General features: G+C 39.6%; 1 protein-coding gene and 1 long non-coding RNA gene across 2 annotated transcripts in view; one reads left to right on the top strand and one right to left on the bottom strand.

Annotated features, from left to right (window-relative positions):
- LOC138150421 (uncharacterized) overlaps positions 1-20,834 on the top strand; it is a 118,796-nt gene extending 97,962 nt beyond the window's left edge. The window contains exon 3 of the long non-coding RNA XR_011165568.1: positions 20,382-20,834. This is a non-coding gene — a long non-coding RNA (uncharacterized lncRNA). The remainder of the gene's footprint in view (positions 1-20,381) is intronic.
- The window catches only part of NSFL1C (NSFL1 cofactor), a 40,164-nt gene continuing 17,226 nt past the window's right edge, over positions 3,008-25,945 (bottom strand). Inside the window, 3 exon segments of the mRNA XM_069073855.1 lie at positions 3,008-3,427; positions 5,642-5,806; positions 23,870-24,007. Of these exon segments, the coding sequence (XP_068929956.1) occupies positions 3,265-3,427; positions 5,642-5,806; positions 23,870-24,007 (466 nt within the window). The 3' untranslated portion in view covers positions 3,008-3,264.

The following is a 25,945-nucleotide window of genomic DNA, read 5'->3' as shown; positions in this document are numbered from 1 at the left end:
TTTTTCCAAGTTGATATTGAATATTCTGGGGTCTGGTCATCCAACTAGCTCCAAATAATGTTTTTCTATCATCTAGCCCCCATCTCTCCATCTTGTTCAAACGACTAGCATAAAACTTTGTCAAAGGTTTTGCTAAAATTGAAGAAAATTGTCACCTTCAGCAATGTCCTGAACTACCAGTTAAATAAACCTGTCAATGATGGAAGTAGGTTCATTTGGCATGACCTATTTTTGATGAAGTCATACTGGATCTTTTTGATAATCACTTTTTCTTTTGGTAGATGTTCACTGAGCACTCATTTTATAATTTCTTCTAGAATCTTGCCAGGAATCAAAGTCAAGTTCACAGCTTTAGTTTGTAGATGGCCTATTACTTTCTTTTGAAAAATCAAGATGTTTTCTCCAAACCTGAAAAAGTTCTGCTGTTCTTTACAACCTTTGATATCACTAACAAAAGCTCAACAGTTCCATTTGCCAGTTCTTTCAGTAAAGAAATGTTCATTTGGTGACTTGAGCTTATCCGGAGTAGCTAGATGCTTTATTACCATCCCTCTATTTTGGGCCTCAACTCTCTATTTGTGAGTCCTTTCTGTTACATAAATAGTTCTTGGCATAGAAAAAAGAAGCAAAATAAAGAATTCAGCATTTCTCCCCTTCTCACTGTGGTCAGGTATCATCCCATCCATCCTTAGCAGCTGGCCTATTTTCTTTTCCATCTAGAGTGAATAATATCCTTTTATAATGCTACCTGCCCTTGCTTTCATCTTCTATGAATGTCTCTTTTAAAAAAAATCTAAATTCGTCAAGTATCCTGTACATCCAGACCTTACATACTCCTTTTCCTCTTCCTGGGAATGGTTTCTGTGTCACCATTAACTTTTTTTTTTTCCTTTTGAAGGGAAATTGGGGTTAAATAACTTGCCCAAGGTTACACGGCTAGTTTTTTGTTTGGGTATTGTCTGAGGCTGGAACCGAACTCAGGTCCTCCTGACTCCGGGGCCGGCGCTTTACTCACTGTGCCACCTAGCCGCCCCAAGTCACCATTAACTTTATTCTCCAGAGGTTCCTTGCTGATGTCTTTAAAACTGCTCTCCCCAAATCAAAAACAGATGTCAAGACTTGACTTTCCTCTATCATGTATTTGGGGATGGAACCCCTTGATGTTCTCATTTTCACGTCAACTACCAGTTCCTCCCTATTGGTGAGAATTTGATTCTAAAGAGAATTTTCCCCTTTTGGTCTTACTAGCCTTTTGAATGGTGAAAGCAAGACCATCTTTAGATATTCTCCATTTGGTAGAGCAAAAACTTCAGCAGCTGTCTTGATAACCAAAGACCCCCATCAATACATCACAACTCAGTGCTAGATTCATATTCTCTTTCTGAAGAGATATGGCCTATATTGCTGATCACATAATTGTTTTTCTCCCTTGATCTTGTCTCAGTGCTAGGCTTATATTTTCTTCCTCAAGAGGTGGTTGGTCTATATTGCTGATGACAAAATTGTTTCTTTCTTCCCTGATCTACACTCAAATGTTCTACACTATAGTTCCTCTTCTTTGATCTCTTCACACAATATATTGCTTTACTGTATTTTCATCTTTTTAATTTTGAATAAGGTAAGCATTTCCAGAGTCATATTTCTTAGGCATTTCATCCAACCAAATCTTAGTTATACTTAAGAAGTCAAATCTGTTTCCTTGGATTAGGATCTAACTTCTTTTACTTGCCATTCATACCTGGTCCATCTTTGTACAAAAACCCAAGGGCACACGTAGGTTTTATTACTGACTCTTCTCTTTGGTCTCCTGTAAGCCATACAGCAGCCTATTAAGTAGCATAGTATTATTCCTATTTTTCAGATTCGCAAACTGAAGTGCACAGGTGGGAAACTGATAGGACTGACCTACTCAAGGCCAAGTTGCCAGTAGGTGGAACTTAGGCCTCAAACCCAGGTCTTCTCCCTTTTATGTCCAGGGTTCTTACCGATTCTGTGTCCTTCCTAATCCCTTAGGATTATTCATAGAAACCTGTGACTGACATACCTTTTAATCTTACATTTACATTGTTAGCGGTATTTTGGAACCTGCTGAATATGAGAAATGGGTTTGATGCTTCTGATAGAAAACTAGCAGAGGATCCGATTCTTCTGGGACTATGAGAATGATTTGGGAAGAAAAAACTGTGACCCATTACATTCCAGCTTTTACTGACTCCCACCTACATGACTGTAAGGGCCTCCTAATTGGCAACCTTGGCTTAGGTCTCACCCAGTCCAGGATATCCTACGTATTGTTGTCCAAATGATTTTCTTTTAAGAGGAAATCTGACTGTGACTCTCTTACTTAATCACCTTCTATTGATTCTAGTATAAAATACAAACCTTGTTTAACATTTAAAAACCTTCACAGCCTCGTCCCAATGTATCTTTCCATTCTCACTGGGCATTACTCCCTCTTGCACTCTGTGATCCAGCCAAACTGCCTTCCCTTGGATTCTCAGACACAACACTGCCTTCACACCAGCCACCCCACATGTTGGGAATGCTTTCTCTTTACCTCTGCCTCACTGTTCCTCTCTTAAGACATAGCTTAAGCATTATCTTTTGCATGAAGCTCTTCTGTCCTGATTACCAGTTCCCTTCCTCCTACACTACCTTGTATTTAATTACTTTGTGTTTGTTTCCTTTATACTTATACTGTATATATTTCTATCTGTATCTGTGTTACTCTCTGTCCCTTTCCAGAATGTAAGCTCCTCTTGAGGGGAGACTGTTTCATTTTTTTGTATTTGTATTTTCAGGGTCAAGGACACAGTAGGCACTTAATACATGCTTGTTGATTGACTGATGATGGAAAACCCTGCTCTAATACCCATAACAGTGGAGGAAAGATACGTCAGAAACAAAAATTTCCATGCTGCACAATGGAAACCCACTTTCTCTTTGAAATGGAACTTTGTAATCTTAAAGCAGTGGGGAAAGCTTTTCCCACAATGGGCTGGTGATATTCTTTCAAATTTTTTTGTTTTTATTAAATTTTTTTTAAAGTTCACTGATCATCACAAAAACCCAATAAATGCAACTAAAGATAAAACAAAATGTCCAACTGAGACCTAAGAACCCAGAGCTAAGGGGAGACATGACACTGTGCTGCACGGTGTGCACATAGGGCAGAGTGACGCATGTGTGCAGCAGACAGCTATGGACAGAAACAAGAGGAAAAAGAGAGTGTGTGTGTAGGGGAATGGGGGGAGAGGGCAGGTATTATATTAACCGCTGGACAATGACAGCGTTGAGCAGGTTGGCCTCCTTCAAGGTCTGGCTCTCATCAGCCAGCTCTTTGTTGGGAAAGGTGGTCATAAGAACAAAGCTCATAGCTGCCATCGCTGGCCGGGCGTCAACAATGAAAAGCCGGATATCGCTGATCCTGGTACAAGAAAGAAAAACAAGAATGTCACGCTGGTACACTTTCTGATGCTGCAAGGGAGGTAGTAAAAGAATGGAAACACTCTTTGACTCCATTTCCCAGGGAACTCCCACCTATGTTACTGCCTGAAAATGGGGAAGGCACATGGGGCCCCTATGAAGACTATCATGGACAGCAATTTTCGAACTGAAAAAAAAAAACAAACAAAACTAAAAAACAAAAAACAAAAAAACCCTACAAAATATTAGAGCCAGAAGGGTCCTTGAGCTTTTCTAGCCATGGGATCATAGTTCTAGACCTGGGAAGGACCTTGAAAGAGGGAACAGAGGCTAAGCATGATATGCTCAATGTCACATAATGAGTTAGTGGCAGAACTGAAACCATGATCCAGGCCAATGCTCTATAATGCCTCATACTATCTGTATGACAAAAGTATTCAAAGGAGACCTTGGTGGTCATCAATCTTCCCCTCTCTTTTCCTCTCCTCTAGTAGAAATGTTTCAGATTCCCACTTAAGACAGATGGAATCTACATGATTTAAATATTCTGATCTTACAAAAGAACGTGGTAGATGGGCATCAGGCCATTTCCTTCAAAATTCTGTGAAGTAGGTGATACAAGTATCCTCTCAGAGGGCTGAAGTGACCTGAATGTCATGGCTACGACTTCAAATTCAACACTCTTTCCAATACATTCCTTCTTTTTTCTTCATGTGATTGGCCCAGATAAAATTAAGATAAGCTATTAGCAGGAAGGTATCTCCAGGGCTTAACTAGCAACTTCAGGTTCATTGGAGAAGTCTAATACATTTGAGCCTTGAAACAATCTTGTTGAGGACAGCAGAGAAGAATTTAAAATATATTTTTAGAGAAGAGGCAACTGAGGCTCAAAGATGTGAAAAATGACTTGCTTGATGTAATATAACTGACAAAGTGTCAAAACTAGTATTAGAATCCAGGTGCCCTACCTCTCATTTTAGTGTTTTCATATGTGAAAAGGAGCTAACAGGATTATAGCTAAGATATCAAGTGCTTTCCCTTTGAGATGATCTCCAATAGCCTGTATGTAACTTGTCTGTATGTAGCTCTCTCCATAAATGTTATCTTCCCCCCTTAAACCTTGTCTGCATAAATGTTATCTTCCCCCCTTAAACCTTGAGTTCCTTGAGAGTAGGGAATGCTTTAGCATTTCCTTGAATCTCTAGCCCTTAGCCGAGCAGGTACTTAACAAATGTTTGCTGACTCAACTTAGATATAAAAACATTCTACTGCTACTGGTAGTTATATAACTGACATGTTCAGGTCTTTAAAGCTCAAGAAAATAAAAACCTTCCAGCAAACACATTTTTTTTTTGGTCTGCAGAATCAATTCTTACATGTCTGTGCATAAAGCACAGATTGAAGAGATAGGGATTCAACATTTATAGGTACCTTTTCCCAGGGTTGAAATGTTCCCTGGATCTGAGGAAAAAAGAGGCCAAATGAGGTCATCTAACTCATCCCCTTGTCTTGAGGCTGGAATAACAAGACCAACTGGCATCCCATTCTATACAAACTCTGTCAATGAACTGGGATGCCTGTCTGAGTCTATTAGAAGTGGTACAAAAATATTTACTGCAGCTCTTTTAGTGGTGGCAAACAACTGGAAACTGACAGGATGAATTAGGGAATGGCTGAATAAATTATAGCATATGATTATAATGGAATACTACTGTGTTATAAGAAATGATGAAGGGGATGATTTCAGAAAAACTTGGAAAGATTTGTATAAGTTGAAGCAAAGTGAAATGAATAGAACCAGAAGAATATTCTACATAGTAACAGCAATATTGCAATGAGGATCAACTGTGAGACTTAGCTGCTCTGGGCAATAAAATGATCCATGACAATTCCAAAGGACTCATGATTAAAAACGTTACCCACCTCCACAAAAACAACTGATGAACTCTGAGTGCAGTGAAGTGTATTTTTTTTTAATTTTTCTTGTTTTCTTTCCCCCTCTCTCAACAAGACTAAAGTGGAAATAATTTTTTTTATGATTTTATATGTATGATAGGTATGAAATTTCTTATCTTCTCAACTGGTAAGGCAAGGGCTAGAGGGAGGGAGAAAATTTGGAACTGAAAATAAAATTAAAAGACAAAAGTAAAAGAAAAAAAAGAAGTGGTCTCCACCCTCAAAGACAATTTCTGGGTAAGGAAGACTACTACTTTACCTGTGACGGTGGTTAAATTTCTGTACCAGTCTCCCGCCATCAGCAAGCCGGATTTGGATGTTGGTCGTGGGCTCTGACTCATCAATTGCAATTGAGGAACTGGCTTTGGCTTCATTTTCTGCCTGCTGGGCTGGAGAACTTGTGTTTAATAGATGAGGGGTGGTGCTGAGGAAAGAGGAAGGTTTCAGGACCATGAACAGAAACATTCACATTCTCGAATAATAATAAACTTTTAATTCTAATCAAAGCTGTGTACCAGCTCTACAGAGATGTTTTCTTTCCTATAGTTTTCAGTGTTTTCACAATGACCCAAATAAATCCATTAAATGGTCTAAGTAACTAATATCCCTATGCTGTAGGTCAAGTTAGTATTCCATCTCTGAATGTTTTGTCATTTCTTTTAAAATTTCTAGTCTTATTTCTTTTAGGTCTTGAGCTCATGCTAATTTGCTTGTCAACTTAGCTCCTGTGCTTAGCCTGAATAATTGTTATGATTACTAATGACCATAATTACAAATATAAGTTACATGGCTATAAGTAGGAACATGGCAGTCCGAGGAATAAAATGAATATCCAATACAAGGCAATGAAGAGGTGATGGTGGGTACAAACAGGCTTCAACAAATTAGGAACTTTGAAGAAGTGTTGTAAAAAAATATCCTCAGGGAAATGCATTGGCTAGAATCTGTGACCCACTTAAGCATAGTCAAGAGTCGTACAGGATGGACATGTAAGGATGGACTGTGATCTGCACTGTAGCAGGGAACGTCCAAATCAATGAAATCACAGACCATTTTGAGTACCAATAACAAAATAGCACATTTTGGTTATAAAATACATCTCATACACACATCTCATTTGATCCTCAAAACACCAACATAAAATCTCTTATTTTCTCCATTTTAGAGACAGGAAAATTAAGAACAAGAAGGTTAAACAACTTGCTCCAGGTTAGCTAGTAAGTGGCAGAATGGGGACTCAAACCTGAGTCTGCCCAGCCAAATCTAGACCACTCAGCTTCTCAGGTGCTAGGCTGACATTTGGAGAACAGGATACTACGGTTCTGAATGAAACAACAAATATTTCTTAAATGGTGAGTGTGTCAAAAGTACTAGAGGACAGAAGAAATGGGCAAACATAACTGCTGCCTCCGAGGAACTTAAGAGTCTAGCTGGGAAGACAAAGTATAAACACAAGTACAGAGTGAACACACAAGCAGACAAGACTGGTAAAACAACATCTGGCTGGAACAGATGACAGGGTAGCTGGAAAACAAAGGAGTAGCATGTGATAAAGTTAAAGAGGTCGATGGTAGTAAAAAGAGCACTACATGTAAGGCAGACTGGTCTGAATTCCTACCCTAGTGCTCAGCGGTTGTGTGACCTTGTGCATATCACGAAACTCCTCTGTGCCTCAATTTTTACAGCTGTTCTAAGCTAGGGAGAATAATGTATAGTGGCAAAGAACTGGAAACTAGGGGCGGAGTCAAGATGGCAGAGTAGAAACAGGACCTCCTCACGGCTCCAGCTTCCACCTTCCCCAATCCATGTAAAAGGGGACTCTGAATGAACTTTGGAGCTGCAGAACCCACAAAGTGACACAGAAAAGCTAACCTGCTGCTGAGGACAGCCTGGCAGACTGGCAGGAATTGGCCAGCGCAGTGCTCTGGGAGCCGAGCCCAGCCCCACACTGAGGCTTTAGCCCCAGGGCGGGCCTGACCAGCCACCAACCAGAGGGACTCCAGATCAGCAGCAGCTGTGGCCATTTCCAGATTTACCAACACATAGATGCGAAGGACAAAGTGAGAGGTCAGTGAGAGGAGGAAAATATATAGAGCAGTCTGGACTCTGGGAACCAGTAAGTGGGAGTGTGTGGCTTTTGCTCCCAGGGGTGAGAAGCCGCTGAGACACTGGCACAGCCAGCCAGCACCACGTGGCAGCTTCAGCTCCTGGCCTGCAGACTGTAGGGGGACCAAGCACCAGTCTGAGGGGTAATCGCTCTTGCTTTAACCTTCTTGGATCTGGATTGCAGTCTAGGGTGGAGGTACTGGGGCGTGTGTCCAGCTTGCTGGAGCGTGTGGAGACCTCAGAGAGGGGACCCATCTAATACCTCCAGAAGCTGAGAAAACCCCAGCGTTTGGGACGGAAGCTCCCCTGTCTGGTGGCAGAGTCCTACTGTGGCAAAAAGCCCAGGGGTCAAGTGACTGAGGGAAGACATGACCAGGCAAAGGAAACAAAGCAGACAAGAGATTCCAACATTAGACTATTATTTTGGGGACAAAAAGGAGCAAAGCATGGAACAGGAGGAAAACAGTGAAGTCAGAACTCCTGCACCAAAAGCTTCAAAGGAAAATATGAGCTGGTTACAGGCCATAGAGGACCTTAAGAAGCAGATAAGAGAAGTGGAGGAAAAATTGGGAAGAGAAATGAGAACAATGCAAGAAAATTATGAAATGAGAGTCAACAGCCTGACTGAGGAAAGTCACACCTTAAAAAACAGACTAACACAATTGGCAAAAGAGGCTCAAAAAGGCAATGAGGAGAAGAATGCCTTAAAAAGCCAAATTTGCCAGATGGAAAAAGAATCTCAAAAGCTCCCTGAGGTGAATCATTCCTTCAGATTTAGAATGGAGCAAAGGGAAGCTAGTGACTTTATGAGATATCAAGATGCTGTTAAACAGATCCAAGCAAATGAAAGAATAGAAGGCAATGTGAAATATCTCATGGGAAAAATCAATGACCTAGAAAATAGATCCAGGAGAGAAAATTTAAAAATTATTGGACTACCTGAAAGCCATGATCAAAGAAAGAACCTAGAAATCATCCTCCAAGAAATTCTCAAGGAAAACTGCCCTGATGTTTTAGAACCAGAGGGGCAAAATAGAGATTGAAAGAATCCACTGATCACCCCCTGAAAAAGATCCCAAAAAGAAAACTCCTAGGAATATTATAGCCAGGTTCCAGAATTCCCAGATCAAGGAGAAAATATTACAAGCAGCCAGGAAGAAACAATTTGAATATTGTGGAAACACAATCAGGATAACTCAGGATCTGGCAGCTTCTTCACTGAGGGATTGAAGGTGCTGGAATATGATATTCCGGAGGTCAAAGGAGCTGGGATTAAAACCAAGAATCACCTACCCGGCAAAACTGAGTATCATCTTTCAGGAGAAAATATGGTCATTCAGTAGAATAGAAGACTTTCAAGCATTCTTGCTGAAAAAACCAGAGTTGAATAGAAAATATGACATTCACATATAAGAAGCAGGAGAAGCATAAGAAGGTAAACAGGGAAAAGAAATCATATTCCTACATGGAAAAATGATAATTGTAACTGATGAAACTTTTCTCAGTATGAAAATAGTTGAAGGGAATAGAAATATATATATATAGTCTTTATCAGAGGGTATAAAGGCATATGAATACATAGGTGAATGTTTATATATAAGTTTACAGGTATACATAGATAGAGGGCATAGGACCAATTTAATAGGAAGCGATACTTAAAAGGTGAAATTAAGAGGTGATAGAGGAATATAATGAGAGGACACGGGGAGAGAAAGAATGGGGCAAATTATCTCATATAGAAGAGGCAAGGGAAAATGGGTACAATGGATGGGAAGAACAAGAAGGCAAAAAGGAATGGGTCAACCTTATACTCATTGAATTTGCCTCAGGGAGGGAATGACATACACACTAAATAGGGTATCTCACCCTACAGGAGAGTAGGGGGGAAGGGGATGTGAGGGGGGATGATGGAAGGGAGGGCAGGCTGGGGGGGAGGGAAGTTGGAAGCACACACTTTTGAAAACGGACAGGACCAAAGTAGAGAATAGATCAAGTGGGAGATGGGATAGGAGGAAGGGAAATATAATCAGTCTTCTACAATATATCTACTATAGTAATGTTTTGCATTAGCTACACATGTACAACCTATATTGAATTGCTTATCTTCCCAGTAAGGGTGGGTGACAAGGGAGGAAGGGAATGAATCTGGAATTTAAAGTTTAAAAACCAAATGTTTAAAAACATACATACTATTAATACTATTTTACATGTAATTGGGAAATAAGAGGAGGGGATATCCTGGGGGACCTTTATTTTGGGGAGGTGGGTAGGGAAAAAACGGGGAGAAAATTTGTAACCCCAAATCTGGTGGAAACGAATGAAGTAAATCAGAAGTCAATAAAGCATTTTGGAAAAAAAAAAAAGCGACATGATCAAAGTAGAGAATAGAACAAGTGGGAGGGTAGGACAGGAGAAGGGAAATATATAGTCAGTCTTTTGCAATATATCCACTATGTTTTGCATAGCTACACATGTACAACCTATACTGAATTGCTTATCTTCCCAGTAAGGGTGGGTGACAAGAGAAGAAGGGAATAAATCTGGAATTCAAAGTTTTAAAATCAAATGTTTAAAAAAAAAATATATATATATATACACTATTATTAATATTATTTTACATGTAACTGGGAAATAAGACATATAGGCACTGGAGCATAGAGATCTACGATGCCCTACTGGAAAGTCGGAGGGGGTATGGGAGAAGATATGGGAGAGAGGAGGGGATATTTTGGGGTGATGGGTAGCGGAAAAATGGGGAGAAAATCTGTAATTCAAAATCTTGCAGAAATGAATGATGTAAAATAGAAGTTAATAAAGCATTTGATTTAAAAAAAAAGTGAACCTAGTAAGTCAGAAGAATTTATACTTAACCAAATAAAAGACTAAACTCAGTAGTAAAAAAAAAAAAAGAACTGGAAACTAAGGGGTGCCCCTCAATTGGGGAGTGACTGAACAAATCACAGCATATTGATGTAATGAAATACTGGACAATTTCAGAGAAATATGGGGAAAAGTTTTATAAACTGATACACAGGGAAGCGAGTAGAACCAGAAGAACAATTAAACAACAACAATAACATTATAAAAATAAATAGCTTTGAAAGACTTAACTAATGAAGGCAATGACCAACTACAATACCAGAGTACTGATAATTAATGAAACATGCCATTTATGTCCTGATAGAGGTAATGGGCCTCAGGGTGGAGAATGAAACACTTATTTTTTGACAGTATGGAATTTGTTTTGCTTGATTATACATATTTGTTACAAGAGTTTTATTTTTCTTTTCAATGGGAAGGAGAGGAAAAATAAATTTGTTAACTGAAAAAAATTTAATTTAAAAAAGTTAAAAAATATGCACTACCTACTTCTGAGTTGTGGTAATGCACTCTGATCAAATTAAGCTCGTTATCATATTTCCTAAACCTACTCCTCCTTTATTTACTAATTTTGTCTGTGCTTCTACACAATTTACCTAATCTCTCATGTTTATAGCCTTTACATTATCTTAGACTTCTTCTTCCTTACTTCTCATATAAAGTTACCAAATTCTGCTGATTCCAATTCTATAAAATCTCTTGTATTTCTTCATTCTTCTCTATTCCCACTGCCATCAACATAATACAGGCCTTCATTACCATTTGCTCAGACTATACAGGAGTCTCTTTAGAAATCTTCCTACATCTTCTCTGCTCCTTCCCAGGTCTAACTTCAATTTATAAATCATACCATGATTAGAGTATATCATTCTCGGGGCGGCCAGGTGGCTCAGCGAGTAAGAGCACCGGCTCCAGTGTCGGGATGACCTGGATCAAATCCGGGCTCAGATACTCAGCACCACACCCAGAAATAACTGGCCGTGTAACCTTGAGCAAGTTACTTAACCCTGATTGCTTTAAAAAAAAAAAAAAGAATATATCATTCTCATCCTTAGGATTTGGACATATCACATATTTGCTTAAAAATCTTTGTCTGGAATTTAAGACCTTCTACAATGTATCAATACTCTAACCCTTTCCAGCCTCACCTCCTATCATATACCTTCACGCACTCTACATACCAATGAAACTGGGCTCTTTTCCTTTGCCCCCTCAATAAACATGCCCTATGTTCTCATGACTCCTTGCTTCTGCTCATGCTGTTGCCTATCAGCAATTCCTATCCCCTTTCTCAACTGCTGTCTATAACACACACCCATCTTTTAAATTCCAGTTCTGCTCAGTCTTCTGGGACAGCTCACATCAGGGGTTGGCAGCTGGCTGTCAACTGACAATGAAAGGTGGCTGGGCATGTCATCATCTTATTGAGAAAAAGTAAAAACAAAAAAAGTGGGAAGTCAAAATGTTTCTGACAGCGCCAAATAACCACAACATGCTTACAAAATACAGACTGATCTCCCTCATAAAAAGAGAACCTAAGTGGTTAAAGAAATTCTTACTTCTCTGGAAAATGAAGTATTCCTTGAAGGAAGAGAATAACTATTTCAAGAAGAAAAAGGATCTGTAAAGGCAGAATGAAATCATAAGTTGTTTCCAGAGGTTGAAGGGCTAGAGGAATGTAACAGGAAAAAAGGAAGGAAGAATGCTCATTGAACACTTGGAACTACACAACAGGTATGAGAATCTTCCTTTAGAGTGGGGAGTTGTGCCATACCAAGCATTCTGAGCTCCAAGGAATGATGACAGGCATACAAAATGTGGCACCACCAGGAGAGGATATGCAGTAATGGTTAGAGGAAGAGGAGACAAGTCACGGTGACTTGCTGCCGCTTTACTGAGGTCGCTATATGCTGACCTGCCATTCTACAGTTCTCTCTTTCCTCTACATGTTCTCTCCTTTGGTGATTTTATCAGACCCAATCGGCTCAATTATTATACCAAAGCAGATGATTCTCTTATCTCTTTAGTCAACCCCAACTCTCACTTGAATTCAAATCTTGCATCTCTTATTCCCTATTAGACATTTTGAATTGAAGTCCTGTGCAAGAGACCTATGAAGGTCACACATTTCATCACTGCAATAAAGAGAAGAGAGGGATTTCAGAAGAGAAAGGAAGCTTGGGAAAATGAATAGCTGCTTAAGAAGATGATCTATGAGAATGGGATTGGAATTTCTTGAACACAGTTTAAAATTAAGAATGATGGACTCTTGGTCAGGGATAGAATAGATCCCATGAGGACTAGTAAAAAAAAAAAAGAATGCCTATTCTTCAGAATATGATCAAGATGGTTTTAAACTTAAGAGAGAGAGAAAACTACTCTATCTGGAAGGCTATATGCCACAGTGAAGGTATAATATAGAAAAATAGTACTAGGGAGGGCCAGTAATAAAAGTACATAGGAGGTAATATTCAAGAAAAGCCAATAAAAAAAACCTGTTGCTTTAGACATCTATATACACAAATGCACAAAAAATGGGTAATAAAAAGGCCGACTAGATATCTTAAAGTAAAGAAGCAATTTCAATCTCATAGGTATCTTCATCGAAACTTAGTAGGATGAGACTCAAGACAATAGCAATGGAAGGTTATATTTTATTAAAAAGGAAGAGATTAAAAAGACACAAGAGTAGTGGAGTAACATTAAGCATTAAAAAGAAATATGAGGAAACAGAAACTAGAGGGCTTGGGAAGCACTGCAGAAGAATTTGCCTGAGGATCAAAAGGAAAAAAAAGAAATGAGTTGCAGGAGGTCCACTACAGAAGAACTGTACAGAATGAGGAAATAAAGTATTTTTTATTCAGGAAACCATAACAAATCCAGCATGAAGGCATAAGATGGTTAACAGTGATGGAGACCTTCCATTACACAAACATCTGTTCAGAATGTTCAGCACTAAAAAGCAGAACTGATAAAATCCTGACTTAGTTTAATGAAAATTTCATTCTTCAGAATATGAAATCAACAAAAGTTTTTCTGATCACCAAAGTGGAACTGGTTCCTGAGGTGGAAATGATGCAAACAGTTGGAGAAAGTTGCTATTCTATTTTAAGAATTCATGACAAAGAAGCAGAGGAAAGCTGGGTTACAGTTTCACAAGCATTCTAAATTTTAGGAGAGCAGATTTCAAAGGATTCAGAGAGGGAATAGGTAGAAGCCCATGATCTAAAATTCTATAGCCCAAGTCAAATGGTAAGCTCAAGGACTAAATTCTTAACACACAAGAAAAAGCTATGCCAATGAGGAAGAAAAAGGGGAGTGGTCAAGAGACAGAAGAGTACACAGGGAACTCACTGACCAACTGATATTTTAAAGAGACATTTACAGAAGATGGGAATGAGCAGGTAACAGGATGAACACAAAAGAGTAGCAATCTGTTAAGACTGCTGTAAGGATCATGTTAAAACTCAGAATGAATTGAGGTTTACAGATCAAAAGGCCTATGTTTGAGAGGAAGGGAATATTCTTGATACTCTAAGAAATGATGAAGAGAATAGTTTCAGACAAACCTGGGAAAACTTGTATGAACTGATCCATATGGAAGTGAGTGGGCAGAATCATGAGAACAAAAACATTAACACTGTAAAGACAAACAACTCTGAATGGTTTAGGAACTGATCAATGGAATGACCAATTGTAACACTAGAGAATTGATAATAATTACCCATGCTTCAAAGGAAGATCAGAGACTAAACAAGACTATTGCTTACACTGTATGACATAACAATAACGGATTGGAAATAATAATGGACAGAACTATGCCAGGTCTTCAGTAGAAATGTTCTAGGGATTGTGCTGTTTAACAGGAATGAATGAATAATACATTTATTAAACACTTCCTATGTGTAAATCACTGAAGATACACATAGAAAAGATAAGTCTGCTCTCAAATAGCTCTAATTCTAATGGAGGAGACAATACACATGGAAGGTTTCCGCAGCAAATTAGATGGAAAGATCCCATGGTCCTCAGGGTACAGCAGCAAAGCAGATGTTAATGCCTCTTCTTTAATGTCATTTCTCCTGGTAAAATTATATCCCTTTCTGATTTTGAACTATTCGACAGTGCTAAGGACTTTGGTGGTAAGAACTCCTTTTCTGTGTCTTTAATAGATGTGGCTGTAGCACCTGTAAAAGCAGTTGCCACATTCCATCTCCATAGGGATTACTTACCAGTTATCATGTTTACGTTTTATGTTAACAAGTTTATCAATGACCTGAATTGAGTCCTTGATGGCACTCTTATTAAATTATTACTTATATATATTAATTATTAATAATTACTTATTAAATTAGAAAACAACTGACACAAAACTGAGAGACATAGCCCACACATTGGATATCAGTATCTAAAAAAGATCTCAGTAAGGTAAAATACAATAAGGGTTATTTAATAAGGATAAATTGAAATTAATTTACATAGCTGAGTTCAAAGTATCAATTTTATAAGCACAAGACGGAGATACTTCCCCTAATTAGCCATCTTGGCTAGAAAGCAGTTCCTATGAAAACCATCTTGTATTTTGAGTTTAACATGAATCGACAGTGTAATTGGGCAGCCAATACTGTTCAGCTGTTTCAGTTATGCCTGACTCTTTGTGAACCCTTTGGGGGGTTTTTCTTGGCAAAGATACTGGAGTAGTTTGCCATTTCCTTCTTCAGCTCATTTGGACGTTGAGGAAACTGAGGCAAACAGGGTTAAGTGACTTGCCCAGGCTCACACGGCTAGTAAGTATCTGAGGCCAGATTTGAACTCAGGTCCTCCTGACTCCAGGGCCAGTGCTCTATTCCCTGTGCCATGTAGCTGCAACCTGATTCCTTTTGTTTAAATTGGTTTTAACCTTAAGACCTCACAAAACACTTTGCTTTGGTTGGGTTTATACAGGGTAACAATGGGAGATAAAGTCAGAGAAGTAAGGTTTCTCTTTGTTCCAATGTACTTATAATATTATCTATTAGTTACCTTTATTGGTGCCTCACCCTACTGCTCCTGTTTACTACTAGCACTTATAAAGTGCTTTAAAGATTTCGAAGTGCAAACATGAACTATTATCACAACCCTGTGAGATAGGAGCTAATAGGCATTGTCATTCACATCTAACTCATGAGAAAACTGAGTCTCAGGGATGCTAAGGGACCTGCCCATCTGCCCACCCAGTAACAGAGGCAGGATACAAACGTGAGCTTTCTTGATTTCTGCCACTTAATCCATCACGCCACACCATGATGTCTTAGAGGTTCCGGATCTTCTCTTACCTAATCTCCCAACATCTGCACGACAGGCATATTTACTGTATGCTGTAGTGTAAAGCTCAACAATCATCAACAAATATAAGCTGTGACTGTTGAAGTGGAGCTGAAGAAAGCTCTAAATCTTTCTGGCAATGGGAACCCTTGAAGGGTTCTGAACAAAGGAGTAACCTGAACAGTGATGCATTAGGATGCTAGCTCTGGAAACATCTGCAGGACAGAATGGTGGGCAGGAGACCCATTAGGAGGTTACTGCAATGGCTCAAATCCAACACAGATGACATGAACCCAAGTCATCTTAGTGTACCTGACTCAAAATTAAGTACTCTTGCCACTACCTCACAATTACCTTTCAGCTATTAGGGCATATCTAAGGCAAGTGGTGAGAAATTTTTTAAGTTTCTTAAGGGAGGGTCTAAAATTTCAGTGTAACTTCTTTTTTTTTCTTGCTTTTTGGAGGGGGAGGAAGGGCAGCTGGGGTTAAGTGACTTGTCTAAGGGCACACAGCCACACACACTGTCAAGTGCCTGAGGCCAGATTTGAACTCGGGTCTTCCTGAATCCTGGGCTGGTGCTCTATACACTGTACTACCTAGCCACCCCGAGTAACTTCTTTTTAAGGTAGACTTGGAGCCTGGAGCCTGCAAACTCATACTGAGATTTATTTTTACCAGAAGTCCACAGGGAATGCTCTCTTCCGATCAGGAACAAACCTTCTGGGTGGGTATATTTGGTCAAGTTCTCAATAATTCTGGGGGAATAAAAGCTATGACTGCATCTAAAGAAACAGCATCCACAGCTAGAATGAGGCAGCACAGAAAGCAAATGAGGCATATTTCATCAGGCTTCTTTGAGAAAAAGACAAAAGATAATTATTGTGAAGCTATCACAAGTACAAAAGATAAAGGAGCCTTTGACTGGGAAACCCAACAGAGAGGAGAAAAATTATTTGGACTTTCCAAAATGTATGCCTGGTATCTGCAGGTACATGTACTATGTCTCTAGGATAGCTATGCTTTTCAAAGAGCAATGTAGTATGTGAAGAGGGTCAATGAAGCACAGCACCAGTTAAATTTGTTCCCAGAGCGATACAGTGGAAAGACCACCAGACTGGGAGTCAAGAGACCACCGGGGCTCAAGTTCTAGTTCATATGCTTATTAGCTGTACAACTATGGACAAGTCACTTCCTCTCTTTCATCCTAAATTTCTACATTTGTAGAAGGATGGTAATGATGTTTACACTCCTTACCTTAAAGCATTGTGAAGAAAGTACTCTGCCATCAAAAGGATAGCTCTCTGTCTCATACTTCTAGACTGAAAGCCTGCACCCTAAACCATGTTTTTTGCCATGGAGATGTTACAAACAAGCAATGCACAGCCCTAGAATCTTGGAGTTGGAAAGCCCCTCTGAAGTCTTTATTGGAACAAGAATCTTCTCTGCTCTACAGTATCCCTGACAAGTGGTCATCCATGAGGTTAATAAACTTCTCTCATAAATTTTAACAGTTAGCTCATTGCTCTGATTATACTGTGATTCTTGGAACATAAGTACTATTCTTTATACTAAAGAAAGGTTACATAGTTTTCATTCTATATGTGTTCAACTTCAAAGTCAGAGCTGGAAAGGACCTTGGAAAATAAAATGTTAAAAGTTAACAACAGGCTGTCTAATCCAATACCCTAATTTTTATAGATGGGGAAACTGAAAGCCAGAGATGACCAGTGACTACTTTTATCATGTCACTTTACTGCTCAAGAATCTTATCCTGGGGCAGTTAGGTGGTGCAGTGAGTAAAGCATCTGCCCGGGAGTCAGGAGGACCCGAGTTTGGTTCTGGCCTCAGACACTTAACACCCACACAAAAACTAGCTGTGTAACCTTGGGCAAGTTACTTAACCCCAATTGCCCTCCAAAAGGCAAAAAAAAAAAAAAAAAAGAATCTTATCTCGGAGCATCCAATATAAAGGTACTACCTGGAAGACAAGACTCTTAATATTCTGGGCCCACCTTACCCAACATATCCTCCCACTTTCCCCCAACACCCTCCTGGTTTGATCAGACCTTTTTGTACCTTCTCACTGGGGAACAAAACCTTTACTTCTGCCTAGATTTGGTCTGTCTTCCATTTGTTGAAGTCCCTCCTCCACAATAAAGTTAAGAATAAAGGATTTTAATTGATATGCAAGCTCAATGAGAACAAAAGTATGACAAGAAAGACAAAACACAGATTGAATTTTAGACTACATTAATAGAAGTCTAGTATGTTGAAGAGGGTAACCAGATAGTGCAGTGAATAGCATGTTTGGCCTGGCGCCTGGAAGACTCCCTTCAGGAATGCAAATCCAGCCTCAGAAACTTATTAGCTGTGGGATCCGGGGCAAGTCACTTAACCTTGTTTGCCTCAGTTTCCTTGTCTGCAAAATGAGCTGGAGAAGGAAGTGGCAAACCACGCCAGTAGTTTTTCCAGGAAAACTCTAAATGGGGTCACAAAGAGCAGACATGACTGAATAACAACAAAAGTGTATAGAATGAGGGGGGTGATGGTCCTATGGTTCTCTGCACTGGTCAGATGTCTTCTAAGAGCTGTTATTCCCGGGCATCAAATTTTAGGTGAGACTCTGACAGGCTGCACTTTGTCATATCACATTACTGAAGATACTAAGAATGTCTTAGTTCTGAAACTTATCAGCTACACGACCACAAGCAAATTTTAAACTTCTCTTAGTTTCAGTTTCCTCATCTGTAGGATGAGGATCATAACATCTGTACTGCTTACTACACTGGGTTATTAAGACGAAAGTGATTTTTAAACCTTAAAGTACTATGTAAATCTAAGTTTAGCCTGGAGAAGAGAAGATTCAAGGGGTGGGAGGTGGGTCAGGATCTGTCTTTAAATATGCAAAGGGCTATTAAGAGGGAATTCACAATTCTATAGTGCTTTAAGGTTTACAAAGTGTTTTCAACACCCCTGTGGGATACGAAGTGTTATCCCCATTTACAGATATGATAGCTAAGAAGTAGTACATCACAAAACTAGGATGCAATTTAATCCAAACACAGGAAGCTAGAGATTCTAAACAGAAAGTAGTAGTGTATTCCAGCAATGGAAGATACTTTGTAAAAAGGCAAAAGCAGGAAATGAGAATTCTCAATTCTAGGAAGAGTAAATAAGCCAGTTTGGTTGGAATGTAGAATGTATGGCGTAAGCAGTATAAAGTAAGAGTCCAGGCATTTGGTAAGCAATGTCAAATGTTTCAACTATAGGTCCAGCACTCTTTCTATTATACCACACTGCCTCTTTAAGAAGTATTAGACCTTCTGCGTATGTTCCACAGGGAAAATGGATGGAAATTATGGGCAGGCAGATTTTGGCTCACTAGGCAAAGGGTCAGGGACTAGACCTGTGACTTCAATTGTATAGGGAGCTCCTTCATACCCTCTGCTGTTAAAGGCTGGAACCTTCTCTATAACTCAGTCTGGAGAAATGTATGAGGTGCTTGAGAGGTTAAGTGACATGCCCAGGGTCACATATTTAATATGTGTTGTTAGAAGTGGGACGTGAAGTCAGGCCTCCTGACTCCAATACCAGCTCTTGATCTACTGCACCAAACTGATTCTATAAGAAAAATTTCTTAGTAGTCAGAGCAACCTAACAGCAGAATGGCTTGAAGAGGTTTTAAACAAGGGCTAGATGACCACTTGTTAAAGATGATTTAAAGAAGACTGTGGCAGGTGGGGCTTTGGACTAGATGAATTCTAATGGCCCTTTCAGCACTAAGATTCTAAGTCTATGAAAATTCTTCCTAATGACCCAAGCTCACAATAACAATGTGTATTCCTTTTCTAACTCCTTTTGTGTTTATCATGTATTGTACAATGCAGCACTTTGATATATTATCTTGCTCAAGTCTTGCTCCCCAACTAAATTATAAGATCCTCCTCTTGAACTTTTTTGGTAGTCTATGCCCTTAAATTGTCTGAAGGGTTATCATTTCCAAAATGACCTAATTTATAACACCTGCGACTGCAAATGGCCATAGGGTATACTGTGTTTGACTTTAACGACTATGTGCTAATGATTGAGTATTAGCAGTGAAAACAAAAGTGGAGGGGGGTGTGAGGGTGGGGAAGAGCCTGCCTACTAAAATCTCTCTCTCTAGCTTCCATCCTTTCCAGAGAAAGGTGACAAAACACTAACTGCTGCAGGTCCTTCCACAAACAGGACGACATCCACAGGACCTAGAATACTAATTTCAACCAATAACCAGAAGACAAAGGACTTGAAGGAGCAAAGGTAGATGGGGTTGGAAACAGAATCATGAAGTCCTCTATTACACCTTTTCATTTGTAGAGAGGGGAAATGAGGCCCAGACAAAGTGACTGACTTACTTGAGATGATAAGATGAATTGGTTTGAGGACTAGAAGTCAAGTTTCCTGAGTCAGTCTGGTGCTTTGAAGTTCTTTACTTCTTACTATGATGCTGACTATGGACCTTGCTTCACTACATGGATGAGGAGATGCAAGTTCTAACCCATTACTTCTAAAATGCAGGTCTAACCATGCTATCTTCCCTATTCAATAGTCTCCAGTGGTTCCCTATCATTTCAAGAATCAAATAGAAAATCCTTTGTTTGGCTTTTAAACTCTACACGATGAAGCCTTCTTATCTTTCTGTTCTTCTTTCACTTTACTCCCTTCCTCAGACTCTACAATTCAGCAACCCTGGCTTTTTGGCTGCTGTCACCTCCCAATTCCACATGTCTTCTATGGCCGTCCTCCATGCCTGAGCGCTCTCCCTCATCTCTGCCTCCTGGTTGCCTTCAAGTCTCAGCTAAAATCTCACCTTCTGAAAGAAGACTTTTTCTCTCTCTGCCAATGCCTTCACCCTGTGGTTATCTCCAATTTATCTTGTATGTATCGTTTGCATACAGCTGTTTATAAAGTTTTTTTGATGTTGTCATCTTTAGTAGACTGTAAGCTTCCTGAAGGTAGGGACTGTGTTTGTTTTTACATCTCCAGTGCTTGGCACATAGCCACTTAGAAGCTTATCATTTTCAGAATTTTATCAATTTTATTACCACAGGCTAGAAAGAGAGGTTAGGAAAGAGAATGTATTTGGGGTTTCAAGTGTCAGTAGCTTAATAAATACTTGACTTGACTTTTCATTGCATGCTGGTTAATATAAAGGCAGCATAGTACAGTGGAAGGAATTTAAGGATTTAAAGTCAGAGGACCTTGTTTGGCAATCTAGCTGTCACTTAATACCTGTGTCACTGTGGATCAGTTAAACCTCTGTAGACCTCAGTTTCCTAATTCGTAAAATGAGAAGGTTGGTGTCAATGACAGTCAAGGTTCAGCTCTAAATCCATGACTTTATGATACTACTTTATCACTTAGCAAAAAATTACTTCTAAATAAAAAATGCTATTGCAATGGAGTTTCTGAAATGCTGGTTTCAGTGAACTGAAATTCTTAAAGGTTTTTAAGGGTGAATGGCATCTAAAGGGTAAAGATACCTAGGTTCTGACCTTTATTAACCTTTGAAAGAATAAAATCTTAAAAAAAAAAGAACCCTTCATATGTTTATTTGTAATTTATAACTGTCAATGTAATTTACTTAGGCATATCATCTTTGAATAGTACTTTTTGTCTGTTTGTACTGCTGAGTGGACTATATGACAGGCAGTTCTGTGTGAAACTGTGGACAATCATCTAGCATTTACTAGATGCCTTTTATCTATTCAGCAAATATTTAACACCTATTACATGCTATGCACTGAAGTGAAAAAAAATGAGTATAAGGTACAGCCACTACCCTTAAGGACCTTTCAATCTACTTGGGGAGACAATTAAGATTAAATTCTGAGCTGTGTAGTGGAGAGACTGTCACAAAGGAGGTATGACTGGGAAAGTCCCTTCTCCTCTGAGCTTACTGCCTCCTTTGTAACACTGGGAGTTATGACCCTTAACTTTTTTTTTTTTAAAGCAATCAGGGTTAAGTAACTTGCTCAAGGTTACATGGCCAGTTATTTCTGGGTGTGTTGCTGAGTATCTGAGCCCGGATTTGATCCAGTTCATCTTGACACTGGAACCAGTGCTCTTACTCGCTGAGCCACCTGGCCACCCCCACCCTTAACTTTTCTAATAGTACTGATGATCTAAGGTCTTTTTCCAGCTCTAATATTTTGTACACAGCAAAAAAGATCACAGGGATCTGAAGCCAGGATCCAAACCTACAAATGAATATCAGCTCTGTAACTTATCACTTGTGGTGAGTCACAGGCATCTCTGTGGGTCCATTTCCTTATCTGACTTAAGATTTGGTTGCACTACATGGTCTCCATGCTCTCTTCTATCTTCAAGTCATCTGCTCTTGGGTTTTTACATTCAAGGTCTCTCGTTGTCTATGTCTTTACCTTTTAAGGTGCCTCCACTTTAGGCATCTAGGATTCTGTAAGTTAGGAGAAGGGGCTGGAGTCACCTGGCAGGCTCTGTGGATTTCCTGCCCTTATTCACAGTGATTACTGAGTGACTGTTGTTTCCAAGCAGTTCCCACTAAGCACTTGCAATGCACTCCTTTAAATCCCACAATAATTCTCTTCCTAGGCTTGTCTACACTCTTGTGTTGGTAAGAAAGAACAGCAACCAGCTAACAGTAATTTTTATTGTTCACCAAGGGGTTGTTTCCTAGAATTCTATTTTGCTCATGTAGACACACATATTTTTGTCTGGGACTGAGTCACTTAGAAGTTTATCACTATCATAATTCTAACAATTTTACTATCACAGGCTAGAAGAGAGGTCAGGAAAGGACAATATATTTGGGGTTTCAAGTGTCAGTCTTACGCTGCATTGCTCCTAGCAGTATACAACTTTCAAAGTCCTCTTTACTTTGCAAAACAGTATCAACAGCCATGTACATTAACTTAAGAGCAGCTTGGTGCTGTTTGAGTGAGCTAGCCGTTCCTCTAAAAGGGTAGTTTGCCTTAGCGCTGATAGCTTTTCACCCATGAGAAAGCTGGCCTAGGCTCAAAGGGAGGAAACTTACATGAAAAAAGAACAATTTGCATGGTTCAGTACTTTTTAAATATCTAATAATTAAGTTAGAGAAAAATACAAACTACCTGAATGACTTCTTTTCCCTTCAGGTTGAAGTACATATTACTTTCCATTGTGCTTTCTTGCTATTATGTTGAATGTTCTCTAAGGTCCTAATCTAATAGTTGCAAAGAACCTTCTATGACATACAGAAGTTACTTAAAAAAAAGTCCATTATACTCAAAGACATTTAATTCCCTACACCCACTCACAGGCCTCATCTTTTTATCAGAAATTATTCTGAGCTGTGGCAGAGACCTGAGGAATCATTTTTTCCTTCCTCCCCAAACATTACAAGTGTGCTATATGAACGTGAGTTACTGTTTTGAAGAGAAGTGAACTGAAGCCCAGAGAGATTAGGTGACTTGCCTGAGGCTACAAGGCTAATTCAGTAGCAAAGTCTGTACCTACTCTGGTCCCCAAGCCTTTTCTTATGTGGAGCTACCCCTGCATTCCTCAAAAGGGGGAGGGAGGATGGCTAATAGAAAGAGGCAGTGGGGTAGAGGTACTGAGACTGAAAGTCACTGATGGGAACTACTGCTGTCCACCTGTGCACTTCAGAAGGCTGTGGAGAGTGGTGAACATGATGTCAACTGGTTATGCTCTCCTCAGGAGGAATGCTTTTGTTTGAATCATGAAAAAATATCATAGGGGTGGTGGGATGTACTGGAAGTTATTCGTCTAAAGTCAATCAATGAGAAGTATCTATCAAGCACTTTCTGAGCACCAGGCTTTGAGTTAGAGGCCATGACTACAAAGATAACCCTCAAGGAGTTTATATTCTATCGGGGAACCTAGGTTTCAGCTCTAGCTCCATCACTTACTAGGGCTGTGAGCATGGGCAAATCACTTAACCTCTGAAGCTGCAGTTTCCCCACCTGTAAAATGAGGAAGAGAAGGGAGAGTCGGATGATATAAATTTTAAGGTCCCATCCAATTTTAGGATTTTATAATTCAGTGAAAATACACTTCTGTGGTGAACCTTGACCAGTGCTTGCTTACTGAATATCCCTCTTTGATGCTTGAAGGAGAGCCTAGCTGGCACCAATGGAAGACTGGTTATGGTTCCTATCTCTGCTGATCCTAGTCTTACCTGCCCAGTTTCTGACCCTCGCCAGTGAATGCTTTGAAGGTTCCTTTGGGCTTTACAAAGTCCTCATCTCGATGGTCCTCCATGTCCAAGTTGACCTGTCCCCCACGTGATAACCTTCGTAGCTCTGTAGGTACTTCACTGGAAAAGAAAGACAACAATGAGATTCAAAAGGAAGCAACTGTTATTGTAGTGGCAGTGAAGATATAAGGGGGAGAAGAGATACGGCTAATGGTGAAAGGGGTTTACAGGTCAACAAACATTAAAGAGTACCTACTGTGTGCAAAAGAGTGAGCTGGTGCTTGGGAAGATACAAAATTTAGATAATTCTGGCTCTCATGGATTCTACACTCAGTAGGGGCATAAGACAAAACTATAGATAATTATAACATACAATACTACACAAAAAATTCATCAGTGGGGTGTTATGTAAAGTCCAAGAGGAATTGCTATTCTGTTTATTCAGTGGCCCCTATTCATTTCTCATGAAATACTCCTCCACCCCACCTCAGCCACACAAAGATGGTCATACTCTTGATCTTGACATCATGCACAAATGTACCACCTCCATTTTTAAGAATGCTGAAATCCCCCTACCTGACCATAATCTATTGGCTTTTCACCTTTCCCTCTGACCTCCCTTACAAAAGCCTATTCTTGGTTTGCACTGTGACCTCCAAACTCTTAAACCCTTGAATTCTTTACTAGGCCATCTCCCCTATACTAGTCACTCTCTTTTCCTTATCTTGATTCCTTGGTGAACCAACTCAACTCCATACTGTCCTCCTCTTGTAAATCCTCACCCCTCTTATCATCCATTTATACCCAATAAAGACTCAGCTTGGATCACTCCCACTATTCGACATCTTTGTTTCCACATACCTGCTGAACATGGAGAAAAAACCACATGATCTTTCTGACTGGGTCCACTACAAATTTGTTAACACAATCTCAAATGGGTCCTTACTGCTGCAAGACAATTCTTTCATGGCACCCCCTCTGCCTCCCTACACTTTCCTTGCCTTAAACCTGACTTTACGTAGAAAAAATTGAGGCCATTTGCAGTGAGCTCCTTCTTTACATCCTACTATTCAGAGCCTTCTGCCACTTTCTCCTCCTTTTCCCATTTCACATGGTGGAGTGGTCTTACTCCTTACTAAGGATAACCCCTTTTCTGCTCAAGCAATACTATTCCATTCTGTCTCTTTTAACAGATTGCCCCCTCTGTCATCTCCACTCTTTACCTTATTTCCATCTCCCCTTCTTTATTGGCTTATTTCCCACTACCTACAAACATACCTATGCCTCTTTTATCCTGAAAAACACAAAAAACAAAACCCTCAACTGATCTTTCCATCTCTGCTAACTTTTATCCTTTATCTTTCTGTTCTCAAAGCAGTTCAAAACTCCTCGAAAAGGTCAGCTACAATAGGTGCCTCCACTTTTTCTCCTTTCACTTTTTTTTTCTTGCTTTTTGGAGGGGGGAAGGCAGGGTAATTGGGATTAAGTGACTTGTCCAAGGTCACACAGCTAACACTAAGTGTTTGAGGCCATATTTGAACTCAGGTCCTCCTGACTCCAGGGCCGGTGCTTTACTCACGTGCCACCTAGCCACTACCACCCCTTTCACTTTCTTAACAACTTACAACTTGCCTTCTGATTTTATCATTCTACTGAAACTACTCTTGCTAAAGTTATTAATGATCTCTTAATTACCAAATCTAATAGCCTTTTCCCTTCAATCTTCATTCTTCTTGATGTCTCTGCAGCCTTTGACACTGTTGATTACCCTTTCCTCCTTAATAATCTCTTCTCTCTAGGTTTTCATGACACCACTCTCTTCTGGTTCTTTTCCTCCCTATCTGACCAGTCTTTCACTCTCTCTGTTGCTGGCTCCTCATCCAGATCATACCCACAGATATCCCTCAGAGTTCTTGTCCTGAGCTTTATTCTCCTCTTCCTCTGTACTTCTTCACTTGGTGATCTCATTAGCTCCCGAAGATTTAATTATTATCTCTAAGCTGACAATTCTCAAATCTACCTATCCTTTCTCAAGTTCTCTTTTGACCTCTAACCTTG

This window comes from Petaurus breviceps, unplaced genomic scaffold (genome assembly GCF_028583685.1).
Source record: "Petaurus breviceps papuanus isolate PSGF00001 unplaced genomic scaffold, PetGlider_PUasm1.0 90879, whole genome shotgun sequence".
NCBI classification, from domain to species: Eukaryota; Metazoa; Chordata; class Mammalia; order Diprotodontia; family Petauridae; genus Petaurus; species Petaurus breviceps.
Note: the sequence above shows the minus strand (reverse complement) of the source record. Positions and strands in the feature narration are given on the sequence as shown.